Source organism: Typopeltis vanoorti, chromosome 19 (assembly GCF_054136105.1).
Source record: "Typopeltis vanoorti isolate ZY-2024b chromosome 19, IOZ_Tvanoo_1.0, whole genome shotgun sequence".
Classification (NCBI taxonomy): Eukaryota; Metazoa; Arthropoda; class Arachnida; order Uropygi; family Thelyphonidae; genus Typopeltis; species Typopeltis vanoorti.
In genome coordinates, this window is record NC_143567.1 from 46,843,798 (window position 1) to 46,870,638 (window position 26,841).

At 34.2% G+C, this 26,841-nt stretch overlaps 1 protein-coding gene across 4 annotated transcripts in view; it reads right to left on the reverse strand.

Moving 5' to 3' along the window:
- Cul5 (cullin 5) overlaps window positions 1–26,841 on the reverse strand; it is a 241,247-nt gene that overhangs the window by 41,341 nt on the left and 173,065 nt on the right. For all 4 annotated transcript variants that reach the window (XM_090409605.1, XM_090409608.1, XM_090409606.1 and 1 more), the window contains 4 exons: window positions 17,022–17,086; window positions 12,742–12,874; window positions 10,554–10,685; window positions 7,768–7,891 (listed from right to left, as the gene is read on the reverse strand). In XM_090409605.1, coding sequence (XP_090265731.1) covers window positions 7,768–7,891; window positions 10,554–10,685; window positions 12,742–12,874; window positions 17,022–17,086 — 454 coding nt within the window. The remainder of the gene's footprint in view (window positions 1–7,767; window positions 7,892–10,553; window positions 10,686–12,741; window positions 12,875–17,021; window positions 17,087–26,841) is intronic.

The window sequence follows — 26,841 nt, forward strand, 5'->3', positions numbered from 1 at the left end:
TAATGCAGTAAAGAAATCTCAAGTCTTTCCAACACTCCTTTGACATATGGAATGAAATTCTAGAAGCTTCTTCTAGAGAAGCATTTGGATGCCATAATTATTAATTACTTTTGTGTTGTAGCCATTGGAGATGAAGGTAACTCTGAAAAAGGAAAGTTCCTTATTCAAAAAAGTTCCTTATTCAAATAATTACTAAACTTTTAACAATGTCCGACTTCTGAGATGGATGAGGATGTGATTCAAAAGGCATGATCTGAAAGCAGAATTCCAGATGCTTGGAGTGGAGCTCTCATACTATTCATCTATAAGAAGGAAAGTAATACTGAAAGCAAGAATTAGAGAGAAATTTCATTACTGAATGTTCGAGGTAAAATTTATGCAAGCATACTTGAGAAAAGATTAAGAAAAATTGTGGAAGGGAAACTTGGAGAAGAACAAGCAGGGTTCATGCCTAATAGAAACAGTTAGGATCAGATTTTCACTTTGAGACAGTTGAGAAATCATGGGAATATAAAAAAGATCTGTATTTTACAGATCCAAAATCATATGATAAATGGAAAGTTATATAAAGCTATACATAGTATATACATTAGTTGTAATTGAAGGAAACACATGAAGATAGTCTGATGTAAAATCAGGTATAAGACAAGGATGCATACCATATCCACTATTATTCTTCATCTATATGGATTGCATTACGAAAGAAAGTGGCATTAAACTCAACAGAATTATAGATATGTAAATTAACTTTTTGCTTTATGCAGATGATGCTATACTCTTAAATAAATCCAGTGGAAGGCTTCAGGATTCTTTGACCAGCATGAATAACTACTGTAACCAATTTGGTATGACAAACAGCAATAAAAAGACAAAAACCCTGAAAATAGGCAAAAACATGGTAAATAAAAACTGCATACCTAATGAAGAACATATAGAAGATGTAAAATATTTCAGCTATTTAGGCACAATTTTTAGTGAATATGGCAAATTAAATATGGAAGTGGGCAATGAAATAAACAATGCTGGTATGGTATGGGGGCTAGTTGAATAAATATATATGGAATAAAAAAGAAATCAGCCAAAACACTAAACTAGCAGTGCAAGACTGTGTTTTTGACCCAATTTTAACTTAAGGAGGTGAGAGTCTGGTTAGAAATAAAGCAGTTGATCATGGATTAGAGACAGTAGACAAGAGTTTGGAGAAAAATTAGAAATATGAACAGATGGCATCAGTGGAGAATTCATTATAAATGAAGATATTAGAAACTAACTTGTCTGTGTAAACATTCAGGGATGTGCAAACAGAGCCAAAATGGGAAAGGAAAAGGTTAGAAAAGCAGGTATTTGATACCAGGTTAGAAGGAAAAAGCTCAATAGGGAGACCAAGATCTAGGTCGATTGATGCAGTAAGAAGTGCCTTAGAGGTCCAAAATATAAGATCTGACAATAGAGTTCTGGCAGATAACTAATTTGGAAGGAAACTGTCAATAAGTTAGTAATAAGGTAAATGTTTTATGTAGTACTATCATAGTATTCTCTACCTTTCCCCTTGAGGGGCATAATAGGAATTTGATGACAATTCTGCACCAACTGGCTAGAATATAATGAAATTTAGCATTTAGGATCTCTATTAAAATTTGATGACAGATTTGATAAAATCTGATTTGATGATGACAATTCTGCACCAACTGGCTAGAATATAATGAAATTTAGCATTTGGGATCTCTATTAAAATTTGTCAAGACACTTCAATTTTGCTTTCAATCAAAGCATTTGTAGTGCAAAATAAAATTATAGGCCTGCAATAATTAAGCTTCTTCTTGTTGAACACACAAAGTAATATCCTTCTTATGGGTCACAAATATGCTATACCCTTTGACATGCTTTATGAATTTTATGTAAAAGTATTACCATTCAATAGAATTCTGTGAATAGCATAACCTATCATGACAGTTCTCATGAAAACAACAAATCACAAATAACTGAAATTCATCTCTGATCAATATAAAACTATACTGTACATAAACAGTTATCTTCTTTAGCTTGCTGAACCTCTAAGGTTCTTAAGTGTAAGTTTTTCTTCTATTCTTTTCTGTCTTGATCTCTTCCATCTCAGCTAAGTCCTTATGGATGTTAACCTTCCAGCATTGCCTTGGTCTTCCTCTAGGTTACTTTCCATCAGGCCACTTCTTGAATGCTTGTTTAGTCATTTTCTATTCACCCATTCTTTCCACATGTCGAAGCCACCCCAATCTGTTTGCAAGCTCTGATTTCATCAATTAGAAGTGGGGTTTTACAGAATTCACAGTTCTCGATTGTCTTCTCCATTTATCTGTTGCTATCTCTTGCGAGTCTAAAGATGTTCCTGAGGAATTTATTTTCATAGGTTCTGCAAAGCTTTTGCATCTTAGTCTGTTATGCTTCAGGTTTCTGCTCCATACAAAACAATAAGTCTAATGATTGTATTGTATCTTACTATTTTTTAAACTATGCTTGATAGAATTTTGGAAGATAAAATCCAATTTCATTGGGAAATTATAGTATATCTATACTATAATAGAAATTATGCCATCATTATCATCAAATTCCTGATATGACTCCAATACTGCCACATATTATATTTCTGTGTTCTAGGACACTTCTGTTGTGTCCTGAATAATCAAAAATTGGGACAAAAGATTATTTTTTTCAGGAACAACTATCTTTAATTGTAGGCAGAGAATGTTGTGCTTTGGCAAGGAAATAAAAATGTACATTATAACTTTAAGGCAAAACTGAAGAAATGTGAGACGTAGCCTGTTTGTACAGAGTCAAATAGAGAAACTTATATAAGATTATAATTTAATCTTATATAAATTTATAAGATTCATTTACACCATATAACTAACATTTCTAACAGCTTTTCTCTTGGCACCTTTTGTATGCTTTTTTCCAGATTTACAAAACTTAAATACAGATCCTTATTTTTATATTCCTATTGTGGAAAGGAAACTTAGCCTCTTCCCAAGTATCTTTGCATAAATTTTACATGGGACACGTATTGCTGTATTTTTCTAAGGAAATTAAAATGTAGACTAATTGCCATCATCAGGGAACACAGTACAGTATGAGTATGCAAACACTAACAATGAGGCTGAAGCATGGCAACCAAAGTTGAGCCTAAGACCCTGATGGAAGGTCTTGGCTATTTGGCTGAAGATAAGGAGATGAGTGTTTCTCAAATTTGGAGCAGTTTCATACAACCAAACTTGTTGAGGTTTGCATAGTTTTTTAAGGCTGAGACAGATTCTAGGAATAATTTTTTGTACTTACATTTGTTGTGGTGCAGTAGAGTGGCCTTCTTCCTGCATATCTTGTGGTGGATGTCCAAAGCATGACCAGCAAGTCCTGAGTGGCTGAACCAGATGTATTCCTTACTGTAGTTACTGCACTGTAGCAAATATAAGTACAAAAGATTATTCTTAGAATATGCCTCAGCTCTAAGAAACTAAGCAAACCTCAACAAGTTTGGCTGCATGAAACTGCCCCAAATTTGGGAAGCACTCATCCTCTAACCTTCAGTCCAACAGCCAAGACCTTTCATTAGACCACTAGGGGCACTACTTAAGATTTACTTTAAGCTCAAATCTGCTTACCATCCTTCAGCTTCTATTTACCCTTTGTTGGTGCGTGCGTGCATAAACTGTACTGTGTTCTCTAATGATGGTAACTTGACTTTGTCAAAATATTAGAAGTATTAATTAAAGTTATTATAATTAATTAGTCTGTTAATTTCCTTAAAAAAATACAGTGATGAATAGCCAATATATAAGCCTTTCTACCAGAATTACCATAATTCCTGAAGCACTCGGTAGAAAAATTTCTCTAATTCTCACATTTCCCCTTTTAAAGATGGATAACTATGAGAGCTCTACTCCAATGAAAAGGGAAAATAAAACTGAATGTGAGAATTAGAGAAATTTTTCTAAGATCATGAATTCATTGAATTATGCAGTGCAGCTACTGTAAAACTTTTATATCTCAATATTTCAGTATTTCTGGTGGAATATCATCTATTCCACACATTATGGTGTCTGATAGCTTTTTCTACCTACAGTAATGATTAGTATTTCTGATTATATATTTTAATATTTTTTGCCACTGTTCCTTAACTACGTGTTTTATTTAACAATCATTCAAAACAATTACTCTAGACTCCCAAAATTTTATCTTCAGATTCTATATCACCTTATCATCACTAATGTCTTTGACAGTACTCTCTCCTCTGTTTCTAAGTTTCTTCAACAGTCTCCAGAACATTTTGCCACCTTCATGACATTTATCTTCTACATTCTTACGAGTCTTTCCTGTGACTTTTCTTTAGTTACTTTACTCACAACTTAGTTTTGTAACATTTTTCTCTGTATTCTTTCAAGGCTTCTGTGGACTTACTTGATATGAACTTTCAATACTCTTTCTTCTTTTTCAGGACTGCTACATTAAGGACAGAAAAATCTGAGTTTCACTATGTAGTCCTGATTCTTTTATCCTTACAAATAACCTCACTTTATGCCTCCCTATCAGAATCAAACAATGTTTTCTTCGGAGTTTGCTAACAAAGGTCTGATTCCTGTCTTCACACTTTTTAATTTTTTATTGAATAATATTTGTACACTGGAGTCTACAATTTACCTCTGAAAGCTGCATGGCATTCTTTTCAAAACTTTTTTTATGCACCTTTCTTTTCAATATGATATTTTTATCCTGATAAAAACCAAATGGTGATCACTTCCTGTTTATAACCTTTGTATATTCCTGTATTCTGAACCAGAGTGAGGATAGCAACACAGATACTAGTACTATCAATACTATCAACAGCAACACAGTCAATACTAGCTTTCTTATTGCTTTTCTTTTCTCCATGTTCTGTGTACAAGTCTTTATGTTGGAACATGGTGTTAGTGATGACAATTCTGTGTCCAAAACAGAAATATAGCAGGTACTTACCATTATTAGCTTTCCCTTTTTATCAAATTTTCCTCAAACAATGCTGTATGTCTGATTCATTTCCTACTCTGCTATATAAATCTCCAACAAGCACTAGCTTTTACATTTTCTTTATTTCAGCTGCCTCCTCTAATGACTGAAAAATTCTTCCACTTCTTCCTTAGTGAAACCCTCTGTGGGATAATAGGCAAATTAAGTTTTATTGTACAATTTCCCCATTTTGAAATGTGTCCATATCATTCTACTTGAAACTGCCTACTAATTAAGAAATTTATTTTTATACTTAGTATCAAATGCTATAGCTACTGTTTGTGTTGAATGCTATAGCTAGTGTTAGAAGAATTATTAAACCTTCTAACACTGATGTTGAATTGGAGTTTGTTCCAGTATATAAGTTTTCAGCATTCTCCCTAGTTACCTGATGAAAACAGCAGAGTTTTTGCTTAACTTGGTGACATCCCAGCCAGCATGAAATTTCATCATGTTGTACCATCATCCTTCATCCTACTTACTAGAGTCTGAAGGGAATTGAAAAAGTTTTATGTCTGTTCTTTAGAGTTTCTGGATTATGTAAAAAATAAATAATAATGAAAAAAAAATATCCTTAGCCCACCTATGGTCCTAATGTACAATAGGGTTTCCAACTTTCTATGAGTAGAAGTGACATAAGAAAAGTTCCTCTAATGAGTATGTAAGAAAATCATCTGATTACTGACCTATCTCTCATTACCACCCTCTTTCACACAAACATTCACGTTGAATTACTTGCATCTTCTACATATATTTTCGTGGCCACTATTCATCAGAAGTGACACTAGGGTAATTCTAAACACCCCCCCCCCTGCCACACACACACCCACACACACAAAAAAAACAAAAACCCCTTTCCTCTAAAATTGTTAAGGCATGCATAGTGGTTTGTAATCCTCTTTCAAATCGACTCAACATGATGAAGCAATCTTCCTTCTTATGTGTTTTCTAAAGAGTGCAGGTCTTCAAATACAACAATAACAAACTTCTTTTTTCCTACTTAATATTATGTTCATCAACAGCAGTAATAATGTAATCTATGTCAACCTCTTGCATGTATTAAAAACATTAAAAACTATCTTCATAAATTAAGTAAATATCTTGTGACTTCTTGTTCAAAATTTTGTGAATGATAAAAATATTACACTGGCATAAAGCATATTTTTGTAGTAGATTTTGCTTGTCTGTAGCTATATATTCATTTACAGTATTCTTTGTAAATATAGTCCTCTAGACAGTGTTTATATGATATTTTGCAAACTTTTTTTCATTTCAGTGACCAATCCAAAAATATCTGTCACAGTAACAACTATGATTTACTTATTGATCAGTTGTAGGGATGCCCATGTCAAGAACTTTAAGTTTTAAAAGAGGTATACCGTGAGTAGACCTATCGATACAAAATTCTTCACAAAAGTCAGTTTCTCATGGAATGCCTTTATAAAGAAACATGTGAAACTCTACTTCATTCTTCTAACTTAAACAGATTCGACGGCTTACGTCTATCCCCTTTATGGGAGATAGTACTTTACAAATCAGCTCATCTTTCCTAACTTTTTATTGTATTCATTTTTTTTTTTTTTTTTTTTTAAAGGAAAGTTATTGACCTTTTTAGTTATCTTGCACCAGCTACTTAGGTGGTGCTTTTTGGAATTGTCAGTTATTGTTTAATTTGAGCTTAATGTACTGAAGATGCCTGTGACACACAGGCGAAAATTATACTATTAAATAATCTTTGTATGTGAGTTTTTTCCGTTATTAATTTTGTATCGTCAAGAACTTTTGACATGATATGAACCTTATTGCCAACAAACACAGAGGTGTGGATATGTCTCTGACGAAAGATCTTAACTTGGTTAATTACATATGTTTTCCAGTCAGGTTGTCTGTTTTGTGAGAGCAAAAGTCACTGTATTAGAATGCTTCAACTAAACAAATTTCTATCAAGGTTACTTTGTGTCCTTTGTGACAGGATTTGAATATAGTTCTTTCTCCCAATGGCAAGATGCTGAATTATTCTTATGATTTGCTATGGAACTTTGACTTAAGGTGTTATAGTGAAAGTAAACAGCATTATAACAAACTACTGTAAAGTCCCAACCAAAGCACTATAAGAACAGTGCTATTATACAGAAAATTCACTGTAGCAAACTATCCACTATAACAATCTCTTCCTGTGGTCCCTATAAGTTTGCTATAGTGATGGTTAACTGTAGCATTATAACAGAACCATTTAAAATAAAAATAGGAAGAAAAAAAATTTACTACAAGATCTTGCTTAGCCACATAAATTTTTGTTTTTTGTTATCTTATTAATAAATCTGTGTATAAAAGGGGGAAAAAAAAGATTATTCATTCAGCAAAACATTTGTCATGGTACACTTTCAGTACTGTTCCAGACCACTATAGTTCATTTCATAAAAGATATTTTGCATTAAAGTAACTAAAAAATAACTTTTTCTTTAACTTTGTGATCATGTTCTGAAAGTGGCGATTTTTATATTACTCTACTCAAAGCACTGCAAGAAGTAATAGTGCCGAGTGTTTAACAATGATCTTTTTAATTAACTTTATATCATGGAAGTAGATAAACTGTGCTTCAATTAATCGATGTTCTTTCATATAAAAATCATTCAATAAACTCTGAATTTTGTAACAAATTTGAGAGAAAATCTTGATAAAAGCATGAAAACAATACTATGCATGTAATCAAAGAAAAGAAAGCATCAATTCATCATTAAAATTAATTACCTGCTAAACTACCTTTACTATTACGATGCACGTCCTTAAACTGTTGGTTTAAGTCTTCGCTAACTTTAATATCTTGGAACATTCGGGCTAATTTATTAACATAGTCAGCTGGCATACCAACATCCTGTAAAATAAATAGTGAATAAATATATAACATAAAAGAATATGGTAAATTATATGTATTGCAGTTGACTGTCACTACAGCAAACCGCTTAAAAAGTCGCAGAGGTACTACAGCTTTTTCAGCTTCAATTCACTACTTCTTACCAATACAACTACTAACAATATTCTGCTGAAAGAAGTTCACTATAGTAAACTATTTTTGTGGTTCATATGAGTTTTCTCTAGGGAGTCAACTGTAGTACGATGCTATTTATTCTGCATTGTCCACATGCATGGTATGTATTCTACATACTATTCCTCAGGACAATATGCAGAATGAGCAGTATTATACTAATACCCCCCCCCCACACACACACATTGAAAAACTAAACACACAAAGCCCAGTTACTCCAAATATCAACAATAAAATATAGTACAACCTCGAGATACCAACATATCTAGAAGGAACTATTAATCCAGCTTTAACCTTTGCTAATTATATTAATAATAGACTGGCTTATAATATCAACTATTCATATGCTATTACAAGCCATTATTACTGTGGCACTGGAATGGATCAAACTTTTCAAAATTATCTTAGTGTTATTTACCAATATGCTATTAACCAGTAAGAAAAACTTTCACTTATAACATGTTAAGTTAGTCACTGGGGAAGGAGAGAGAGAGAAGGGGAGGGGAATAGTAAGTGGATAAATAGGTTCCTATACATAATGTAGCTCAACTTGCAAAATGTCATGCATTGCTCTGATCTTGCCTACATTATGAAATGTGATATGGAAGTAAATGCTGCAAGCTGATATACATGCCCATTTGGTAGTAGTCTTTTGCAGTTTTTCAGTAATTCATACACAAGGTAACAATCAAAGCAAGTTTTTAAACAATGTATGCTTTGGCCCAATAAAAAACTGGTCATGTGCAATAAACTGCTTCTCACAGTCAAGCCAAATCCCTCACCTTCTTGCAATGTGGACTATTTCCACAAATGAGGTTTGGCAAACACAGAGCTGTCACAAATGCAATGCATTTCTAGTTGGAGGGAATGTCAACTAAACCTTGAAGTATTAGATAATTTTCATCATCTAGTGAAATACCACCACCCTGATTACTGGAAGTTGTTGGCAAAAAACTTCAACATCACATCCAGCTTGGTATGTAGTGTTGGAAAAGAGGAGGGACGAGATAGAGTTGTTACCAAATGGAGTAAGGAAACCTTGAACCAAAGGAAGTCAAAAGCAGGTGAGTCTAAATTAGGCATTCTCTGGTAGGCAATATTGAATCTCACAAATACACAGGTGCCATCCTTGTGGCAAAAGGAACCATGAAGCTCACCTCCAAATTGTGCAATTTAGAGGTGAACTGTTCTTGACATAGCAGCAATTTGGGTTTCTGTCAAGAGTAGGAACCCAGATGCCTGTAAATAATGATTTCATGTTGACATTTATGCCATGGATGTTGGTAAAGCAGATGGGGGGGGGGGGGTTTCTGGCATGTTTTGTATACTGTGTTTGGCATTTTCGTTGAGATAGGTTTTGCCAAGAGATTTATATCAGTTGCAGCAGCACTGTCATTGTATGTTTCATTCATGATTCAAGTTAGGTGAAAGGATAAAGCTGGGACATATAGTGTGAGGTGAGTGACCAGTCTCCTTGCCATAATGTGGCCTCACATACCACTACTTGTCCCCTACAGGAATTACCAGGCAGCAGGATTATGCACCAGTTGACAGAGAAGCCTCCTGACTCATTACTAACAGGTTTAGGCCTATTTTTTACTGATGTACTCTTGAATTGGAGGAGATGGTGGTTTTGGGTTTCTAAGCCTGCTTAGCAAGTCCCCAAATCACACTACCTGGAGAAGAGAGTTTCAAATGAATATTTAAGTATTTGCTTATGGAAAGTCATTCATTGCATATGCATAAATTACTCAATCTTCTCAGTACTTATGCCTATGTTCTTCAGTTCACAAGAATGTTTAAAAAGCCAAGAGTTGCCATGTTTAACAAATGTAATGAATCAGTGTTTTCTCAATGATTTGTTTACATGAAATCTATCTGGTAGATGGAGGATATGATTAATTGCATACAATTAACTTAGTTACAGGAGTCACTCAACATGTATACACCATTCAAGGACTCTTTAAGTGAGAATTTGGTTATGTGAGAGACAGATAAATGAGATCAATTTAGAAAGTATAACATATGGAAAATGTTGCAGACTGCTGATACTAAAGAAGAATGATAAGTTTGGCAGCAAGTCAATTGATTTGTCAGTATCATTAGTGTATGTACTTCTCTAAGATCTGATCTGATATCTAATCAGATCATTGGATTCATTCTGTAAACTTAAATCTGATAACAATGGTAGACAAACTAAACTCTTTTTTAGCATAAATTAATTTAATTTTAATATACAGCTGGCTATATACAGTCATTGTTATAACAAACTTACTGGCTTAAAAAAAAGTTAGTGAAAAGTTCCAATTAAAGCACTATAGACATAATACTGTACTAAAGAAAAATTCATAATAACAACAAACTCTTCACTATAAGAAACTAACAGTATGCATCCTATAATTACTGTAGTGAGAGCTGAATGTATTTTGAGGTGCTAAATCCCAAATTATTAATCATTATGAAACTGAACAACAAAAACTGATCCACTTACTCTTAGCCATTCAACCATATTTTCCTCTTTTTCACTATCAGCTGATGAATCAAGGATTAAGCGTCGGGTCAGATGAGCTTTATGATACCTCATAAATACATCTTTATTTTGGACATACTTGAGCACCAAAAGCTGTATAAAACATTTTTCAGTAAGTTAATATGAACAAAAGGTATAAAAACCCATAAGAATATAAACTACTGTTAAGAATAAATAAATTAATTAAATAATTAATTAAATATACCTTATTTCTTGCAACAAGTGACAATCACAGCAACTGTTTCATTAATATTCACTACAAGTATAAATGTCCATAGTTTTAATGAGGAGGAAAAAAATTAACAATATTTGGATAAATTAATTTGTTGGCCAGGATGGCCAAGTGGATGACATACCTATTCTCCCACCAACAGGCTGTGGGTTTAAATCTCAATGTGGAGTGAATGTTTGTGAAAAGTCCTTAGTGACAGTCCTTATGTTTGATGCCTGGTGAAACCATCAAGCTGTTTATTGGAAGCTCATGTGGCTTGAAAAAACGTTTCATGTTTGGTCCTGTACTATAGAGTACAGGAAGAAACATAGAACTTTAGAGCACTGGAACCACATTAACTAACTCTTAGCGGTACTAAACATATGCTAGGTTAATGGCCATTCTTGAGGGGGAAATCACACAAAGAATGAGAATATTTGTTTCTGAAATTCATGATGTAAAATAAGATATTTGTTATTAAATTTCTCCATATATCTGATTTTCTAGGGTTCAATGGCCTGTCCATACAGGCTATTGAACCTGTCTACTTTAGCAAGTAACCTGGCAGTGTTTTCCCTCCTGCTTTACAGAAGGGAAAACACTGCTATTTCATAATATCATGTTCAGCTAAAAAGCTCTTATAAATGTTTCAGTAAAATGTTTTTGAAGTGTTCTTACCAAGTATGAGTTTAACACATTTACACCAAGCAGTGCCCAAACGTGTGACACTGCCTGCAGAAAAGACTTTACTATATGTGTGTCTCTTCTGTGTTGGATAGGGTCTTTTCACAAAGTTTATACAGCATATTAGTTGCAACTTTTTGTAAAATTTTATTTGTAAAAATTAATATTTGTGAACTGTCAGAATTATATCAAAAATCTCAAATGCAATTTGAAGTGATTTCTATGTGTATATGTATGTACATCTTTATTTGCTTTATATAAATAATTTGCTTTCTGTACCCAATGACTGTATCATAAACAGTTATTAGCATATGTTTTCTGCAACTGTTTGGTGATACAATAAAACTGTTTTCATTGCATGCATACAGCATAGCATATGTTTTTTCATTATGAAGTCAGTTGTCTCTAATTACACTACTTGTTTCTAAATACAGTACACTGTATTTAGTGATATAATAAAACTACTTGTTTTTCTTGATTCTGCAGTATAGTGTCTGTTGAGGATGTAATGTTTTTCAGGCTACAGAAACATTTTTACGCCATGTTTTGGAAAGAACAAATGTAGTGAGTAAAATTTCAAGTATTCCTGATAAAAATAACTCCTAACTATTATAAGAAGTGGACCACATGTTGATCTGTAAAACACTAGCATATGTGAGATATCTATTATTGATAAGATAGAAGAGCAACTGACCAAAAAAAAACTGATATAACAAGATTCACAAAATGGTGGATAATTCCAATAACTGGAAACTGTGTGAAACTAACTCACTTCAACTGAAAACACATTTATAAAAAGGTCTTTGCTACTGAAGGTACATTAGGATCCTACTAGGATATAAAAGACCTTATAAAAGATTCTAGGTATCTTAAATTGAATTCGAAGGTAGGTCTTTCCAGCCAAAGAACATTGTCATTACCAAATGAGCTATGGAGAAAACCAAATAGTCACCCACACCTAGTTTTTAAAGATTAATCTAAACACAAAATGTTGGTAACCAATACTACATTTAGCATGGGTCAGCTAATTTACAAGCTAGCCTTCATTTACATTTACATGGGGTGAGCCTCAGCTGTGAAAAGTCACAGGCAAGATGTCCATATCAATGCTTTTTTAAAGGAAAATAATTATAGCAAATCTGGACAGTAATTTAAGCATAAATAAGAAAATTTAATTTCAAATTAAATTTAAAATGAAGGGTCACAGCAAAAGATCAATTAAAAGTAATTATTATTTTTTAAAAAAATACTCACAACTTCCTTGAGTTTGGCTTCTATTTCATCTGAGGTGAGCTTCCTACTGAGTGGAGTTTTCCTGAGTAACATATCACAGTAATTAGCTAACAACTCAGGACAACGGGATTCAGGTTGGGTTTTGTTACCTACACTGAATTAATAACAAAAAATTATACTTCTAAGGGCTTTGTATATTACTTATTTATCAGATAATTATTTAGTAATGAAGTGGTTTTAATTCTATTATTAGCTAAAAATTAATAGAATAAATATTTACTCACAACAGGATTTTTGTTATTAATTAAAAGCACAAAAGAGTGTCACAAATCATATTCCAATATACACTTATTATTATTACAAGGGCAGAGAAAACTTGACCATCATAAATATAACACTTTTATACAGGGTGATAAAAACTGAAGTAACCTTGTTTAAGGTCTTATGGAGTGCCAGCTAGCATGCACAATGTATTCCTGCATTTTGCAGGAATAGAAATACATTGCGCATCATGCCAAAGCGATATCTGAGAGAGAGAGAGAGAGGGAAAAAAATAGTAGTTCCAAAATTCACCACAAGGAGAACTGCATGATGTACCAAATGTAGGTGTAGTAATTTTTCTGTGGGTGTGAGAACAAAAACGATACAAGCAGAAATAACACATTTTTATTCACTTCCATGCATTCAAGGGCTGTACTGTTCAATGTACTGCCCTTTCCAGTATGCCACAGATTGCATCCTTTGCACAGTGCGTTCAATGGCAAAATGCAACCAGTCAGGACTGATGTTGCACACATCTGCGTTATGCAGTCTTTTAACAATGGCAAGTTATCAGGATGATCCCAATAAACCCTGTCTTTGACAAATCCCCAGAGCCAGAAGTCACAAGGGATCAGATCAGGTGAGCAAGACAGCTATGCAATGGGAAACACACTGGCTAATCACTCTGGCTTCCATGAAATGCTTGCAAAGAACCTCCTGTACAGATTGACTAATGTGTGGAGGGACCCCTCCTGAATGAAAATGACTGAATCCATGCACAGGTGCTGCTGCAGCTGTGGCATAACAAAATTGTTTATTATACTGCGAAGCAGTAACTGAGTAGGTCACAGGACCCAACTAACAAATGTCCTCAAAGAATGGTCCAATAAAACTCATACCAGAAAGTAACTTTGGGTTGCATGTGGATATTCATAGCTCCATTCAGGTGAAAGTGAGCTTCATCTCCCCACAAAATCATCCACGGCCACGCAGCATCCAACTCCACTTGAGCAAGGAATGCTAAAGCGAATGTCAGTTGGCTTTCCAAGTCTTCCAGGTGCAACTCCTGTTATCTTGAATGGATAGAAATGCAGAATTTTCAACAAGTTTTTAAGTCATCGGACTGGCATCATCAGGGATACCATCACATATATAAAAATTATTAGAAAAAATTAATTACACATAGATGTTATCAGAACTTCAGAATTAGTACATACAAACAAGTGACCAGAAAAAATTATTACTCTATACATGTTGGAACAATGCTAGTTGTTACTCACGTTCTGTGGCAGTACCCAGATTTGCAAGAATCTTAGTGTCCTGCAAATTTATAAGTACAGAATTATTTTCTTCATTTATAATGAAACCAACATTGAAATAATTTCAAGTGGCTTGAAATTTCAACTGGGAGAAGCAATTCAAAAATGAATAGAAACTAAGTGGATAGAGATTGGCATTTACCTTCAATGCCTATCATGTAAGAAACTACAAGCTTTTTACTGAGGAATTTACTAAACCTTTGACAGGTATCTGAGAATTTTCCACAGTTATATAGGGCATATCCACATGTCTCGACAAAGCATGTGCACTGCAAGTACCAATGCTGTTATTCATGGCTTGCTCCACAACAGGTAGCAACTTCATTCGCTTGTTGTGAACTGACTGGTTTGCGACCTTTGCCAAGTCTAACTCCCAACAATTCCATTTCTTCAAAACGACTAATCATTGATCATAAAACACATGGAGATAGTGGACCTTGTCGACATTGGTTCAGGCAATGAAATTCGTGGAGCGCAGCATTACAACTGTTTAGGTAGTACAGCTTTACTAGTAGAACACGTTGGGTAAAGGTCAGTGCCATCACTATGGATGGTATTAACAACCAGAGTGAAGGGAAAAATCCTGTCATGTTTTTAAACCCTCCTAGCATGATATGCAAATTCCATGCATTTGGTGTTTGCAACATCCCTGGTGGTGAATTTTGGTGAATAAATTATTTAAATTTATTTCTTTGAACTCTAATAGTTGCAGATGAAGTTCTCCTCAACCTGTAGTTGATAACACGTAAAAATTATTACATGCCTGCATTTTAAGTGGTGTTAATCCATTTTCAACTGCACTGATAATGGCTATGAGACCTAGCCAAAATTTCTGCAAATATTAAATAACTTTTCCTAACATGTCATCTGTTATTAAAATAACAATAAAATTAAAATAACACACATGACCTTAGGAAAAATTATTTAATATTTACAGAATTTTTGGCTAGGTCTCATAGCAATTATCAATACAATTGAAAAAGAGATAAATGCAAAATGAACACCACTTAAAATGCAAACGTGTGATAATTTTTATGTGTATTAACTGCAGGTTGAGGAGAACTTCATCTTCAATTATTAGAATTCAAAGAAATAAATTTAAATAATTACAATTTTATGAAACACATGAATGAGGAGTGTTATTTAGGACAACTTCCCAAAATTGAGAAAGTTTAAGGCAATTGTTTTTCTTGAAGTTAAGACTGTGAATGCTATGGGAAGAAAGTTATTTTCTTCTGGAAAATTGTATAAAGAAAGTTACCAAGCACATATTCACAGTCCTAACCTCAACAAAAACAACTGCCTTTCTCAATTTTGAGAAATCATCCTAAATAACACTCCTTGTTCATGTGTTTTTTATAAAATTGTAATTATTTAAATTATTCAGTAAATGTTAACTATTTTTTTCCTGAAGTAACTGTCATAGTTACTTCAGGAAAAAAGCTGAGATAGTACACTGTTCAAGACAATACTCACTTTGGCAGCTGCTAACACTCAATCCCTAATCTGTCAGCCTTAGGGTAAGTGCACCAAAAACTAAAAATACTGGTTATTCAGAAGAGAATAATCTGGTAAACAATGACCTCTCTCTTTTTCACACTCACTTCAATCACTTTTTCATAAACATTCTTTTTCTGCCTTATGTCTTCATGGGCACTGGTCTACTGAACTACTTTGGCATCTCTTTCAGTTCAATCAGTAGAAAGGAAAATGGAAATCAGCTGGCCATAGATATTAGTCACCAAAGAAGATGACTTCACCATCTGGGTAGTTTCTCACTGAATAAACTTAAAATTTGGAAATAGAGAGTTCAAGAAAATCTGACAACATAGGTAAGGAGATTTTGAGCTAGAAAAGACCGAAAAGAAGGAATTAAAGGTTTTTATATTCTCTGGCATGAGGAATGAACAAGTAGATGGACTACTTATATTTCTATTAGGAATAGGAGATCAGGACTGAAAAGTATTCTGGAAATGTTTTTGATTATCGTTTTTATTTATTTATTCCCCCCCCCCCCCTGCGCACAGGAGTAATGGTCAGAGAGGAAGGAGATGGGTGGGAAACAACACTTATTCCTCTCCTCTTCAGAAAAACAGATGCAGTATACATATATGCTAGCTTTTGAGAGGCCTCCTAATACATTTTCATCTTCCACGTACTATCTCGTAGCCACCATGCAGTTCTTTTCTAAATAGCTGTGCCTTTGAAATTCAGAGGAAATACTGGGGCTTCCTGGTGTGTTTGGCACACTGTCAAAGAGTACTAATTAGACTACATGAAAGAAAAAGGAAAGCTGGAGAACATGACTCTGGAAGATCCAATATGGCTTTAACCACTTCAGATCTCCAATAAGCTAGGTAGTGTGTTACACCAGGTAAATAAGCTCACCTACTGATTTGTCTAGCTGCCACTAACTAAAAGAACTGCCAGAATCTTCTGAAATCATACCATAGTATCAAGAAGGCAAAGGGAGGAGGGGAAAACAACTGGCAAAAGATACTGTGTAGAGCACATGTCTTTGCCTGCCTTTTGATTATTTGCAGAATTTCTTCCTGAAAAATTCCACAATACTTTTAATTCCTGCCTTTTCTTTTCTCACCCAAACCAAAAATCTTTGTTTATTGAATTCTATAATTTTGATGAAGGTTATAGTTTAAGAATGAAAGTGAAAGAAAATATTCTTTATTAAAATAAGTTTTTTTTTTTTTTTTTTTTACTTACCCCTTTTGCTTGGATGGTAGTTCTAATCGAAATACTGATGTGTCATTTACAACATGTTTAAAAGCCTGCAATGAAAATTGTTCTAAGTACAATTCAAATTTAAACAAAAAACAATAAAAATAAATAAGAAAAAAAAATTGAAACAATTTTCTACATTTGACCACACACAGATATAAAAACATGATATATGAATAAGTTTTGCTGTACAGCAATTATGGTATAATGTCATTTTATAGTTAACTGCACATTCTATGTAAAGAAATTCCAAAAGTTAGACATAAAGAAACATGGCTGATTGTAAATGCTTATTAGAAGCATATTACTGCAATATACACAACAGTAGCTGATGAAAACAAATAGAAGAGTAATAAGCCAGGTCAGAACATCCACACATAACAATCAAAACAAAATGGCTTCACTGGGTAGCAAGGCTTAGGTGTTGGCTATTATTCAGAATATAAACCTATTTAGCAGGATCTGTTGATATTTCACTAGATTCAAACAAGCATTTCAAGTACATTTGAAGTATATGTTATGCAACACAGGTCATTACAAATAAGTGACAAGTAGAAACAATTCAAAGCTGGTATGAAAAAAAAAAACAAGGAAAGAAATACATCTTAGCATCTATATCTATGTATTCAGCCTGGATACACAGTTGTTTCTATAAATTAAGAAACAAAGAGAAAAAATCATGATAACTCAAAAACTAACAATTTTTGATAAATTTTTAATTTTATGGAATTCAGTGAAAAGCAGCATGATATGAAATCTGAAAAGAAACACCAACAAAAATTGTAAATAAATAGTTGAATTTAGTAACAACTGGGTACATAAAGACAATGATTAAAAAGAAGAGGTCAAAATGAGATTATCAAAGTTCCTCAATAAGGAATGTGATCATCCCTCAGAGCAATACAGTGCTCATAGTGATGTTTCATACTGTTTATAATGGTGTCCAGGAACTCAGTTGGTAACAACCACTGTTCCTTTAAAGTGCTCTTAATGTCTCTCAAGGTAGGAGGAGAGTTAAGAGCAGCAATTGGCATATCCAGACATGCTCACAAGGATTAAAGACAGGAAACCTGGCTGGCCAGTCCATAATTATGATAGTATCTTCTTGAAGATAATACTGGTCCATGAGCTTCACTCAATGAGGACAAGCATTATCATCTTGTAGGATAAATGTCTCCCCTGTTTTTATGTCTGACAAATACCACGTATAACTTTTTTACAAAATTATTAAATTTCTAGTTTCATACACTATTATCTTTGTGCACTTCCTCAGATTAAAAAAAAAAACAAATAGAAAAAAAGATATACACAGAGATTTCTGTAACAACTGTTATTATTTAAATTAAACTTGAACTAAGAGTTGAAAATCATAGCAAGATGTCAGACGCATAGCATCTGACATCTCACTATAATTTTATTACAGTAAGTATCACTTTGCTCACTTCTTTAAATCCATGTACATAACTCTTAAATTCTATGTATGCAATTTAGTGAGTTGCCAATTTACTTGATTTTTTCCTTTGGTTGTGTGAAATGCTAGTCCTGACTTATGTGCTCATTTTTTCTCCAGATCGACCCTCTGTCCAATGTAGCAAATGCTACAAGTGCATAAGATTTTATGTACTCCTGTGCATTACAGATATTTTTTGTTTTAAAACTTTTGCTATTTTATCTGTAACATTTTTAATGTAAAGAAAGAAACAGCATCTTTGTAGTTGTCTTGTTGTTTATACTCTAGAATATGTGATGGCCTATTTAAGATATTGTAGTTCCAAGATTGTATCCATTTTTTTGTCATCACTTGATACTACAATGGTCCTGTCTTTAAGTTTTTATTATGCCTTGTTTCTGAGCTGGATGGCATGTCAATATCAACAAGTATTGAGCTTTTTTCCTGTGAAATGGAAGACTGTCATGATATTCTACTGAGATGAGAACATCTAGTAAGGAAAGGAATCTGTCATTTTCTACTTCTAATGTAAACTGGATTTTTTGATTTAAACAGTTGAAGAATTTTGTAAATTTATGGAGGGTGTCTTCTGAACCTTGCAAATGACAAAGATGTCATCGACATATCTAAGCCAAAGTCTTAGTTTTTGTATGATACATGTTGATGGCTGTTTATTCAAATATCTCCACATCTATATTTGCCAAGTGTGGCGAAATGGATGCACCATGGCTAGGTCTTTAGTTTGTTCATAACAGAAGTCTTGAAACTTGGTGTTCTCAATACTATTATCAGAGTTTCACAGTAATGGGTGGCAAAATATCTTATAGAATTGATATAGTGTCATCTCTAGGAATGTTGGAAAATAGTCCTGTGACATTCAAACTTGCCATTACACCTATGGAATCTAGTTTAATGTCTTTTATATATGTATCGAAAGGCTTTGGTGTTGTTGATTATTCACACTAGTGCGTCACGGTATAAACAGTATCAAGAGATAAAAAACAAAATTAATTTACTGATTAATAATATTTCACTGGTTTTCTACCTAGCATCATCAGAGTACAAATTATAACTGATAAGCACACAAGTGCTACACTAAAACATTAGAAACAATTCAATTTGTAACAGACACAGAACTAATGTCGTAACAAAGCACTCTCTATGGGCCAGTTAATGGTAAAGTTAATTTGGAGAAGCCAGGCTACCTGGTCTAAGAACGACTGTTGCCCAGATGTTTGGCAAATACATGCAACTATATTTGTTGAGATTGGGACCTACTTCATAGCAGATGCTGATTATAAAAATGGTCTTTCAGAACAACTATGGCTTCTATGTAAAATTGATGCCTTCTTCCATTTAATCCTATATGAAAGAGTATCCAGAGCAAGGTTCTACTGGTCCTGACTTGCCATAAAGATGATCATGTATGTAATTTTTTCATTCTTCAAGGTGGATGTTAACTGATCTACCAGTCTGTCCAAAGTAGGCACGAGGAACTTTAAAAACTCCAGGATGTGCAAAAGGATGAACTTGATCTTTAGGAGAGCAAAGTGGCATGGAGACCATATTTGCAGAGAACTTTAGCTATCTTTTCTGATGTGCCATTAATACATGAGATTTGAATATTTTGCTGTGATTCTGTGTTGGTTGTAGAGGGATAGGGGATAGGAATGCATGTAGTATTTTATCTATTTTACACAGGCCTTTAGCCATTGACAGCAACAAAAAGCTCCAAAGGTCCCTGAGATCAGTTTTATGGACTGTGTCATTGGAACAAAAAAAGCCCTGGCTCGCGAGTAAATTTTAGTGTTTTGAGGATGCTATACTGTCGGGATGGGTGGTGGAGTGGTTGAAAAGGAAAATGAACCATTAGGAAATCTCATCACTAGTGTATTTAGAAAGCAGCAACAAGTGTTACTTTCTTTTTTTCTATGGTAAGTTTATTTTTGGATGCTGGCTGTTGAGATGCTACAAATGTATTCGATGTGTCTGAGCCATGAGGCCATATGGTCAACACATTATCAACAAGTGCAGCTAGAGTGCATCCTTTTCAAAATGCTCCATAGAAGTTGGCTAGTGTGTGTGAGGAGAAACTCATAGCAGCCCCATCCAGATGTTTATATATTTTGAACCAAGATGTGCAAACAATGTTCATCGCTGTATGGCACGTCTCGTAACTGCATATGTGAGGAAGGACACTGAGTTTGCTGTCAAATATAAGTCCCAAGAACTTGGATTCTGGTGCATCTGGGATTAATGTTTGTTCTAGTTGGAGTTCCGGGTGAGGTTGAAAAACCATTTCTGTAGCAAAAGTGCACACAAACTGTTTTCTGCTGTGAAAATCTGAACCCGTTCGCAAGTATCCATTTTGAGAGATGATCAATGGCTTGCTGCAGTAGTCTTTTGATTTTGATTCATATTACATGAATGACAGAAGATGGCAAGTCATCCATAGAGAGGGCATTACTTGCTGTTGGAGGAGGTTGTTCAGTTATCAAGTTGACCTTGATTGCAAAAAGCGTGACACTTAAAACTGAACCTTGTAGGACTCCCTCCACTCGAGTATATGGTTGGGAGAGAGCAGTTCCTACTCAGACTTGGAAAATTTGGTTAGATAAAAAGTTATTGATAACAAGAGGAAGATTCCCTCTAAGACCAAAATTGTGCAGTTTGTTCATATTCCAAATCTATAAACAGTACTGTATGCTATCAAAGAAAACAGATACCAAATGCCTGCATTTTAGGAAGGTATCTCTAATGGATGCCTTTAGTCAGACTAGATGATCAGTAGTGGAACGATATTTTTGGAAGCCAGAGTGTGTTATGAAAAAAAAAAAGTTTCTCTCTGGAAATCATAAAAGGCAAAAGTTAACCAATTTTCCAGAATCTTGTACAACCAGCTGGTCAGAGCAATTGGCTTTTGAAAGGTATCCAGAAATATGTTCTCATAGAAAATTCTGTTATAAAGGTTTAACAGTTGATCCATAGAATTCTCATAATGGATATTATCTGGTCTAACAGCAGTTGGATGGTATTTAAGCAAAGTGGCTTAAGTGCCATTCAACTGCTTTGCTTTTTTGGTCAAGAAACTCTGAGGAATAAGAAGATGTTGTTCAGGTTTTAGCCAAAATTTCCCTGAGAGTGTCAGCAATTTCTGTTAGATCAGCAATTGTACATCCATTCTGTTCAAGGATAGAGCTGGTGGGTCTGCTCTTCATTTTCTGGATTTTGTTGCAGACTTCTTTAAGTGTTGGTTGTTCTTCTTATGGAGGATGCATACTGGAGCCAGGATTCCTTTTGACTCTGATGGAGGTGTCTTGCTTGAGCTTGTTTGAAAGCAATAAGGTGTTTGTTGTTGTTGTTGTGAGGTATCTTCAGAAAATGCCCAAAGTCTATTTCATGGCATCTTTGACTGCTGTGCAATTGTCATTCCATCATGGTTTAAGGAAACACAGAAAGATGTTTTAGGAATGGCAGTTGTGTAATACACTGTCACATCATTCACTACATCACTGATGGAAGAAGAGCTGACTACTGCAGAATCAAATTCTGGTAATGATGATGAGAAGGTGAGCCAGTTAGTTTGCTCAATTTTCCATCATGATAGTCATGATAGAGTGCATGGTTATCCCTGCAAAAATGTGGATATCACAGGGAAGTGATTACTCCCAAATAAGCTATCATCAGTTTCCTACTTAAACAGCAGGAGGAGGGAAGGTGAGGAGACAAGTGGATGGCAGTGAATGTTCAAGTAAGCATATGGAAGGTGTTGCTTCTTGTATTCAGGAAGGAAAGATTATTTTTGTCAAACATATGCTCCATAATTATTTTACTGATATTAGTTTGGGCACTACCCCACAGAGTGCTGTGTCCATTTCAATCAACCATTCAAAGTGAAGGGAATGGTAACTGCAATGTGGCATCATCAAGTTGAGAGATATCTGCAGCAGGAGGTAAGTAAATGCAGCATATTTATAAGAAATCCAATTGAGAGTCAGATGGCAAATGCCTCTATATTTTTATTATCATCACTGAGCTTCAAGTATGGGATTTCAAGGTAGGTGTAGAAAAAGGCATCACAGACCTACATAGAGATGAAGCAAACTTCAATTTGAAATTGCAGATTTTATATAAAGCTAAACCTTCTTCAATGAATATTCCATTATCAGAACTACATGCTCTCATTCTCTTTGCCAAAATATTAATATTGTCATCACGAATGCCTTTGTCAAACATTCATGATGACAATAAGCATAATTGCTAACTGAATGTTTTATTATGGGACAGATCAACATATAGTATAATTAGCAGAAATCCTACTCAAAAGCCAAACAATTAAATAAATTATTGGAACATATTCTTTAGATGCTAACACTGTTGATAAATTGCAAATTCATCATGTTCATCTCCCTCATGTCTATAGCATTCCCAAGGTATACAAATCTGGTTTTCACTACATCTAATGGATTGGCTCTCCTATTTATTATTTAGCTAAATACCTTTTGAATCTACTTTGAAACCTCAATGCCAAAACCAACTCTAACATTAAAAAGCATTCCCAAGGTAAACAAATCTGCTTATCCACTACATCTAATAATTGACTGCATTGGTTTTCCTATTTATCATCATCAAATGCCTAACATGCATACCCTCAAGGGTGTACGGGATATTATGATAGTACTACATGAAGAACTTACATCATTATTAAATCTCCTATTTATTATTTAACTAAATACCTTTTGAATCCTCTTTGAAACAAACCTCACTGCCAAAACCAACTCTTACACTAAAAACAATATAGGCCTCAATGAGAAAATTAAAGATATTCATTTGCTGTACTCTGAAATTCTCTTTTGATGTAGTTTCTCTGTTTACAAACATACCTCTCCAAGAAACTCTTCAAGTTTTAATAAGATGATTCCCCTGAGGACATTGTTAAATTATTTAAATTTACCATCACTGCAGGATACTTCACATGGCAAAACAATTATATCAGCAAATAGAACAGCCATGGGGAGTCCTCATCTCACCTGCTCTAGCTGATTACTTCATGGAGCATTTGGAAAGCCAACTTACAACATTATTTTTCCTCAACCTTGTATCTGGCTATGTTTAGTTGGCGATATATTTGCAGTCTGGTTCCAATCTGGAACAGAATTACTTCAGTTCTGGACAAAATAAACTCCTTATACAACTGCATCAAGTTCACTATTCAGTGTTAATCTAATAATAGTCTTCCCTTCCTGGATAGATTAGTTACCTGTAACTCTATAGGCAATACTGAATTTTCTATCTACAGAAAGCCTTCCTTTACTGGCAGATCCACCCACTTTCACATAATCATCCTTCACACAAGACAGGTATTATCAAGTCTTGTACACAGAGCATGTACAATTTGTTCTTCAGATTCCCTTCTATCAGAAGAATTAAATAAAATACAAATCACGTCATCATCCAATGGATATAAAGAAACCATCATCTGGAAAATAACTGAGAATTATCATCCTTCAGACAGACTACAATCTGATGTGAAGAGGATTTCCATACAATACCTTAAAGGTTGAACAAATAGAAAGGATTCTCCACATATACAATCTGTACACTATTTTCAAACCAGCACAACAATTATCTTCTTTCCACCATTTACTAAAGATAAATTACCTCCACTCTCCATACCTGATATCTATCGAGTACCCTGTTCATGTCGGCTCTGCTATTTTGGGCAGGCTGATTGTTCTATTAAGATCAGAATCAAAGAACACCAAGAACACATAAGATTTCTAGAATCAGCAGGCTCAGGATTTGCTTCTCGCTTGTTTTCATTTGCTTTGACGCTAGATATAGAGTTCATTGGGATCAGACAAAGATGTTACACTACAATAAATTTAAATTCGATCATCTATTCCTTGAAATGAGCAAAACATTACATCACTGCCCTAATCATAATTGAACTGCATGCCTATCATCAAGTTGTGAGAAGTAATCACAATAAATTGTTCATATATATTTTACAGACAAAAATACTACTAGTGGTGGTGGGTGGTAGATGGCATGTGTGTTGATGGAGTAGTGTCATATTGTGTAGTAGGAGGATTCACTAAAGAAGATGGTGAGTTACTGTGTAACGGAGTAGTGTACCCTCCCATGATGAGTCAAAGGAACCTGGTTCCCCAAACTTTAACAGAGTTATCTTCTGCTCACTCAACTGCAACCATGACATGCAAAAATATGATTCATGCTGTTTGACTCATTCTTGTATTAATATTTTGAATGTTGTAACCAATTCTTTTGTTTTCTTGATGATTCATGTTCACGTTACAGTAAGTGAAATATATAGGATGTTGGTGATAAATTCTGATTTCCCTTATATATGTTAAACCGTTTTTTAAAAGTACAATTATGTCTGCCACATATTTCTATAAAATGTCTAGTGTTAGACATTTTATAGAAATGTTTTCATTTGGCTTCCACATTGTGAGGTTTTGTTTTCACTGGCTTTGGATTCTTTCCTCTTTTTTTTTTTTTTTAGAGAATTGTGAATGGCCAGTGTCCATTATTTCTCTTCTTCAGGAAAAATATCCAAAATATCACCAAACTGGACTCCCTCTAGTGCATTAGGTACATTAATTATTTGATCTTTTGTGGGCAAATGGAAATATTCATCTCATCTTAATCCCATATTAATGAGTTTAGAGGCATGTCTTTGATCATCTGTGGTGCATGTTTCATTATTTTTTTTAATTAGTGGATTCTCATGCAGTGGGATCATTTCTGGCATGATCTACAAAGTGAGCTCATATCGATTTTTTTTCTTTGATACACTGAAGAGATGACATGATTTCCTTACTGCAGGGATGTTATAGTGATGAGAAAGTGGGATTGGCATATGAGTTAAGGTCCCTATTGATACTTTCTTTACAGTTATCTTCTTAGCATAAGAGTTTTACCACTGGATGTTGCTATTTCTGTGGTATTGCTTCCTCACCTCATGGTATGGGATGCCCTGCTTAGTTTTTATATCTTGGATCTTTCTATCTTTCCACCTTTGGCATGCTTGGGAGCAACAATTAGGGCATTTCAGTATTTTCGTCTTATAGACTGTTCTTGTGATCTTTACTGCCACCCTGAGTACAGATGATGACAGAGCTATGACAGGCAGTCTGAGAATGACCATACTTAGACACCTAAAATGGCACAAAGCATTTTCAGGATGTTGAGCCTTGCTGGGCAGCTGAAATAACCTGCTTTGACAGATGATAATGGTTTAGGTGTACTGAAAGTAAGGATGATGTTCCTGGTTGGAATCAGGTGCTTATCCCTAAAAATGAGTATCCTTCTCATATGTAAGGTTAATAACCTGACTATTCAGAGCAGACCTTTTTGTTAGGAACACTGAGGAGATCTCATTTGAATATTACTCCTTAGTAATATTCAAGTTCAAAGTTTTATGGGGGGGGGGGAAGGGTTACTACTGTTATCATTTTTCCTCCAACAGATATTGCACAAAGGAGTTCTCATTGTATCTGAGTTATTTCTTCAAGAATGTCCCTGAATGGAGCTTCTTGACTAATTTTGGAGATCCTATCAACCCTTCCAAACCTTTCTGGATAAAGAAGGGTGACATTTTCTTGAGTGGACATTCTTCAGTTGAGTGTAATATTCAAAATGTTGATATGTTTATTGCCATTACTAATGGTTTTTTTTTTTTTTTTAGTTGATAATTCAATGGCTTATGAACATGGTTCGGCCTTGTATAGAGTCCTTGATAAACTAGAGAAGGAAAAATTATTCATACTTAAAGGGAGTTTTGATTCAGTGTCAGAGCTCACCACAGAGCCATACATATGCCCACTTTCCAAGAAATAATGACGTTATAAGCATTTACCTGAGATTGCTACTGTAATTCCTTATAAACTCCAGCAGCAACTGATCCATATCAATATTCAATTTAATTTCAGATTCCCACTAGCAATCCTCTTTACTGTTTCCATCCTCTGCAAGAAACATCTTCCACCAGAATTGTATAATAATAATAAATCTGCAGGCATTCAAATCAGTTTGAATACTGCTATATGGTATAGTACATATAGCAGTATAGTACAGCAGTATATGGTATAGTACATATAGCAAAGACTATGGTACTATACCATAGTCTTTGAACATTTTATGGGAGAACAGCTATAAAAATAGTCATAAAGAAATATTTCTGTAAATAAAAGTTATAAGACTCTCACATTTAAGAAAGTCAATGCAGTTTTAAGTGAAGCACATCCCAGTACAAAGTTAAAATATAGCAACACTTTAAGATTATTTAATTTTCACTTTTATAAATAAAATCAGAAATTGATTATACTT